This window comes from Necator americanus, chromosome V, assembly GCF_031761385.1.
Source record: "Necator americanus strain Aroian chromosome V, whole genome shotgun sequence".
NCBI classification, from domain to species: domain Eukaryota; kingdom Metazoa; phylum Nematoda; class Chromadorea; order Rhabditida; family Ancylostomatidae; genus Necator; species Necator americanus.
Window position 1 is genome coordinate 24,374,329 of NC_087375.1, and position 7,086 is coordinate 24,381,414.

At 39.2% G+C, this 7,086-nt stretch overlaps 1 protein-coding gene across 1 annotated transcript; it reads left to right on the forward strand.

The window, feature by feature from the left end:
* Positions 1–783: 783 nt before the first annotated feature.
* Positions 784–6,679, forward strand: RB195_015038 (uncharacterized protein; the record flags this gene model as incomplete). Its single annotated transcript, XM_064205557.1, has 10 exons — positions 784–852; positions 3,281–3,397; positions 3,493–3,620; positions 3,729–3,816; positions 4,461–4,537; positions 5,588–5,707; positions 5,801–5,862; positions 5,939–6,092; positions 6,147–6,291; positions 6,500–6,679. 10 exons carry the CDS (start codon positions 784–786, stop codon positions 6,677–6,679), a joined length of 1,140 nt encoding a protein of 379 aa, XP_064061438.1.
* Between the last annotated feature and the right edge of the window lie 407 nt (positions 6,680–7,086).

Consider the following 7,086-nt stretch of genomic DNA (forward strand, 5'->3'; position numbering starts at 1 on the left):
ACAGAGGAGTGAAATGAAGGTCTCAGCCAACTTCATTTTTTTTCGCCCCATCACGGCGGTTATTTAGGTCGTGGAAATAAAATCTCTTGAGCGTATAAGATCGGCTCTAAATGTTTAGTCCCCAGAGAATCAATAAGAAATCTTAGCTTGGTGTATTGAGTTAAGCAGAAGACATCATATTGAGACTGCCTCATTTATGAGAACATTCCCGCATCATCCACTAATGGGCGCCGTCATGCATCAGTGGTGGGAGAAAGAAATACCAGTGGCAGTTCCCGATTGAATTCAAAGACGACATATTAGATGGTGCCTACAAAAACGACAGCTGTTGCATTATTCTGTGCTTTTTTCGGTTGTTCATTCGAAAAGTGCCGGTTTCCCGACAAAATCTCATTCGTAGGGAACGCTCGGGGGATTGGAGCCAGTGCTTTGCACACATTTAATTAATTTTCTGGCGAACTAATGATATGGGATCAGTCCGAAAGCACAAACACATGGATTGCTACAAGAAGCGTTGTTCTTCTTTCACTTTGATTGTGATTCACGTTGATACATTTCGTGAAAGAAACAATATCCTTATTACGGAATCATTCTCATTACTAGTTCGCTTTATATTTTAGAAAAAAAAAACGAATTTTGCTTTGTTTCCTCATCTCCTTTGCCCGCAATCCTACTTTTTTCGAGGTTGAACACTTCTACGAAAATCCTCTTATAGAATCCGCATCTAGAATCTGCGCAGGAACCTCTGAACGTAGAGCCGAGGTGACAAGCAGTTCGGTTGGGATGAGCTCTAACGTTCGTACAGATTGTTTCTTCAATCTTTCCACTGAAGAAAGAATAGATCTCTTCAAGGTTAGTAGTTGAGTTTGATTTTTGATTTCTTCGGTTTGATTTTCTTTCTTCGGCTTCTTCAGTCTTCTTCTTCAAGTTTGATTTCTTCGGTTTGGAGAAACTCAAATATTTTATTCAAGTAGAAAAGTAATGACAAGGAGCGGAATTTTTGATTAAATCGAACTTTCCCTAAATTTATTAACACTGCTTTTGTACAGAATCTAATTGTTTAGAGTTGTGCTTTTAACTCAAATCCAGCGCAATTTCAAAAACGGTTCCTCAACTGAGTTAATGAGATTTTCCAGCCAGCAAATACGCAGTTCCTCAATCACAGGACTTTTCTTCGTCCTAATAAATCCGATATACTGACACCGATGCTAAATATTCTCGTTTTATGGCTTTCGATGGCTCCACTCAGCTCTCCATTTCTTAAAGGCATCACCCAACGAATCTGAGATGGTATGGATTTCAGGTTACGTATTTGTATACGGGATCGTAGATTATGGAGAGGTGGGTGATTCCGTCCATTTCTTGCTAATTGGAGTAGAAAACGGCCCGGAAGATGCGGCAAGTGCACAGGGCTGGCGCGCTCCAATCGAACTCGTTGTAGAAAATAGCGCGCCGGAAACCCGAAGCCGTGTCTTCCGAGCCGGTTTTTTTTACGGCAATTATAAAGAAATGGACGGAATCATCCCCCTTTTCTTAATCTACGATCCCGTGTACGAACAACACGTGAGATCCGTACCACCTCAGATTCGTGGGATGATGCCTTTAATGTTATTTTTTCTGGATGAATTATTATGAAAATTCCTGAAAGGAAAAGAAAGCAGCATATTGAGAGGGATTTGCTCTGCAGAAGCACTAGCATCATGATTTCATAAATATTCAGAAGAAAAAAATCTTAAATGATTTCGGGTTTGACGCTTCAAAATATATAATACATCCTGACACTAGGAAGAATGGACGAGATCATTAGTCAGCATGAATGGTCTACTCTCCTCATTAATTTCTCGCTTTTTTACTCTGTAAAAGAAATGCTGACATCATCAATTTTCGTCGATTTCCCAAACAACGAGAACGAACCTTGACGAGAACCAGTTTAACTGTGACATGGTCACAGTGCCCCTTTTTGAGCGACCAGGGGGTGCAGAACAAAATCGTTGTAACCATTGTTGTGTTTCCATTATCATTAGGTTGAGTGGTAGGCCATCAGCGCTTTTTCTTCGAAGTGAAAAATGCACATATACATGAGAACTGTTTTTAAATACTACACATCGTTGTATGGAAAGTTATTCACTCTACGAAAAAGTGCTTATCAATTCTTTCAAAATTTCATTTTTTTTCACGTTATTGAAATCAAGTGAGAGATTGCTAATGTAGTTTTTTTATTCACCTTTAAGGATGCTATGCAGATCTAATTTGCATAAAGTTTGCCTATTTACACCATACTCACCTTAACTACTGGTGCAGAAATAAATATATAAAAAGAACTCCATGAAATTTTCGCCCATCTTCTCCTTAACACTTTGAAGACATTTTGAATCATACTGAATAACAATTTTTTCCCGGCTCCAAGGACAATGTGTAAGGTAGTCGAATCACGCTGTAAAATAAAGACACAATTTTCTCACACTTTTTTCTAAAAACACGAAGAAGCCTGCAAATTTTTCAAAATAAATTTTGTTAGAATGGCGCTGAACAAAATCATGATAAGCTTAGCTAGGAAGAGAGGTAGATTCATTACAGAAAAAAATGGCATTTGTTACAGGAAAGCGAAAATGCACGTCCGCTTCTGAAAAGCAGAAAATGCTTTGTCGGATATGGTCGCTATTAAAATATGGAAATTTGCTCAGTTCGTTCTCGACTTTTTAAAGCATCAATATAGGTAATTCTGTAAAGAATGGTGGATAAATGTTAATGTTGAATAGAGAAAGTCAACTATTTGTAACACTTCTTTCCTCTATTTCATTGATGCCTCAAGGAAATTTTTATTCCACAAAGTTTTACTTGCGTTAAGGGATGCTGTGCATAATGTTTGGTGATTATTCTGTGGCTCTCTGGAATTTCTAATTTCTGACGGCGAATAGCTTGAAATTATGCAAAAAGCGATGTTCGATCCGAAAACTTCAAATTTGAAAGATTTGGATCTGAATCTTTCCTTTTGTTCGTGTGTGATTCAAGAAAAGCACGACTTTCTCTAATTACATTATTTTTTTGTGAAAGAGGCCAACGAAGCATTACTTTCATAAGGTCATGCAATAAATAGAGCATATTCCGCCAATTTAGAAAAGAAAAACTCTTAGAACATGATGATGAGGAGTCAATTTTCCTGTAAAGGTGAAGAGCATAACATTACAGTATGACAAACTGTAGAATTATCGGTATCCGAGAGATAGAGAGCGGTAAGAGGCTGTTTGATTTGAAAATCTTTCGTACCACTAATATTTAGCGCCGGCAGGGTCTTCGCATCGACAATGTGTTTCGGACTTACTTCGGTTGGATGGTTCTACCGCTAGCACTTATTGGTGCCATACTTGTCTCCTTGTTTATCGTTACAGTCTATCAGGTATGAAATTTCCTTTTTTTCTTAACCTCTTCATCCCGATGTCAAAGCAAAGAAACAAAAAGCATCCACGTCTCTCAACAAAATGCACCTTTCAGGCTATAAAAGCTCGCCGTGTCAGTCGAAAATGCTACATCTTACTACTGAATCGGGCCATCGGAGATCTTATCAGCTGCCTTGTGGCACTAGTTGTTTGCGGATACGTGCTGCTTTGGCACGAGATAAAGTTAGCAATATTTCTTCGCCAATTCAACACACACCCACTACAAAATTAGGACTACAGATCACTGAGGGAATGAAATCTAATTGTATCCTAATTTTCTAGTGATTTCAGTCGCGACATGGTAATTCTCATGGAGTCGTTCTTCATGGGTTCTTTCTGGTCCGCAATGGTTTCCTACGTGGCACTCTCAGTTTTAAAGGTATGAGTATAAAGTTGAAGTCTTGTTGGGTAGAACTGTGCACTATGAAAGTTTCCTTCCTTGAATCTTGACATAGAGACTGCAACTTGTCAATGTGAAGCAAGAGCAGAGATTGTTAAAACTCTTTTTTACGGTTAACGTTTTGGCTTCGTCAGGTTCATTAGGGCCTGAAAAGTCAGAACATTTACAACATATCGTCTCATTTGCCTCATCCACAAAAAACACCGCCTTTAACACTGTCGTTATTGATTGGTTCACTTGCAATTGGACTAGCTTTAAAGGCATCACTCCACGAATCTGAGGTGGTACGGATTTCAGGTGGAGTATTCGTATACGGGATGGGAGACTATGGAGAGAGGGGTGATTCCATCCATTTCTTCCTAATTGCCGTAAAAAAACGGCCCGAATGATACGGCTTCAGGCGTTCTGGCGCACTATTTTCTACAAGGAGTTCGACTGGAGCGCGCCAGCCTTGTGCGGCGCCGCATCTTCCGAGTCGTTTTTTTTACGACAATTAGTAAGAAATGGACGGAACCTCCTCCTCTCCATAGTCTCCCATCCCGCATGCGAACACTCCACCTGAAATCTGCACCACCTCAGATTCGTGATGCCTTCAAAGTCAACTACAAACTCTTTTCATTTAGCTGTTCGCTGTGTGGAGGCCTTTCCATTATCGGAAGTGGTTCACTATGAAGCGCTGCATCAATCTTATAGTATTCAGGTAAGTCTGGCTGCTGTCAACGAATAAGTACGAACTAATAATAATAATACGTAATAATATTAGTATGGACAATATGTGCTAGGATTCGATTAAGTACTTGATTCATCTTCTCCACATCCTTTACCTCCTTCACGAAGCCACAGCTGTTTGATGTTTTCTCAGTGTACCTCTGAGGTTTTTAAATGGAAACTTTTTTAATCTGACGTTGTGGCTTTTTTCCTGTTCGTAGAGGCTTAAGTATGGGTTGACAAGAGTAGTCTCACGTTCATTTTGTCAAGCGCCGCACCATTCTGGATCAGTGTTTCGATAATCGTTCAAGTGAAAGCGGTGTACATTGAAATTAGTCTTACGTAGTTCTGGTAGCACGCACTTGTCGCCGCTCTTCGGGCGAGTATTACTGCGTAGGACCAACAGCGACGATAAAGATGATCTACATAATTTATGACACATGATTTATGATACTACATAATTGCACTACTGCATTATCAGTCAGTTATGGGTCACAGAACGGCACAGTAATCCTTTTTCTTTCAATGTATATGAGTTCCATTTCTGCTTGAACGATTATCGAAACACCGATCCAGGGTAGTGAGGACGTGATGAAATAAACGTAAGATCGTTCCGATAAACCTCCATTCAAACCTCTGAAGACGACGAAAAAACCGAAACGTCAGGTTTATAAAAGTTCCATCTAAAAATCTTTAAGGCACCGTAAATGCCGAGGTTCCAAAACACGAGAATGTTCGAACTACAATTGTTTAAATATTAAAATATTCAAGAGGAAACTATTTAGTAGGGACATATAGTGAGTAGACAGCACTGAGTTGGCCATAGTCGCGTGCTGAAATTATCGAAAATTCGGTTTCCGTCCACCTCCCAAAATGAACGCTTCATTGTTTTAGTTGAACTCTTACGAGGTTGCGCTTTGTGCAATCGCTGCCTAACATTCCTTCCACTTATCCTCACACCTGCTTCTTTTCTGTTTGAAGTACAGTGCTATGCATATATGAGAATCTTCCTTGACCTCCGACTGTACCAGCCAATTTGCAGCTGGGTGGTATTTATACTCATGATCAGCTACACTGTGGGTATATCGGCTCTCGTCAAGATTCCTGCTCTCAATGAATGGTCTGGATGTAAAATGGAGACGTGCCTGAGAGCAATGTACAGGTAAGATTTTTTGGACCGTAAGATAATCACAGATACTCTTACTTGAGTGGAAAAATTAATAGCCTGAAGAGAAATTCCTAATACAATTTCTAGATCCCGAAACGTTGTTACCGTTGGTGTCTACATCTTCACCTTAGTAGTTTTTGTTATAACAGGTAAGTACTCCCGAAAAAATGTTTGCGTTCGTTTCTTCAACTTCTTCTTCAACTCCTTGTTTACTACGAATTACAGTTTTGTTGATACGACGTGCCCAAAAATTCGTCGACTCTTTTAAAAAGAGGGATTCCACTAACTCAGAAGGTGGACGTCGGGTTCGATTTCCGCTCTGGAAACTCGCGCTTAATGTTGCAACATTTGCTGGCCTTTATCTCTTTTACGTCATTTGGTAAGAGATTTTTTTTTGCTTTTTGTTCGAATGAAAATTGTGAAATGCGTTCAGGTGCATTGGCTTGCTTTTAAACAAGGATCAATGTTTCTTCCAACGTAACTATCCTGAAATGATGAGATTATTGGCCTTCGTTCGATGCTCGCTACTGGTCCGAATTCTCGTAGATCCTATTCTCTCTTTCATAACTGACTTCCAGGTAAGCATTTGAGATTCAGTATTTGGTGGTATTCGCCATTAAATCGTGTGGAACCTATGATTTTTTTCTCCCAAATGCATTCAGTTTTGAGAAGTATTGCTCGACAGTAGTATCATATGGATAGTGCGAATCGGATATCCAGATCAAATTATTGAAACTTCTCCGCATTCATTTAATTATAGACCTTTTTTATTTTACCTCGTTTCAGATTCGCCGCGGCTTTCTTGTCTTACTCGGAATTCATCGCAAACTTACATTCACCTCGTCGAGAATCTTCCAAAAATCCACATGTTCCGATGTTTCTACTGCAGACAATAATGCGATTGAACAAACTTCGCGTAGTCATACTGTATCAACTGTTTCCTGTCCAACAGCTATGAAGTTCTAAAAAAATTCTTCGCTATGAAGAACCTCGTTAATGCGAAATGTTGCTAACTCAGTTACGGAGGAGTTCTGAATCATAATCACAGAACTCTTGTGCTCAATCACTTACGCACTCTTCTACTGCTCAATGTGCAGAATCTTCGAAAGTTTTGAAGTAGTTAGCTTAGATTTTATTCTTCGATATCGTTATCGTCTTTTAAATAGATATCTTTATATATCTTTCTATGTCTATGGTATTTTTATATGTACATGGCTATTGTTTTTTTTTAATTGAACTTGTCTTTGCTAATTGGGTACATTGTCCTTCAACGGGTTACTATTTCTCATCATACTCATCCAACTTGCCTCAATGTTTATTTTTTATCTGTTATTTTCATTCGACGATTCCTAGGCTACTTCATTCGGCTTCAT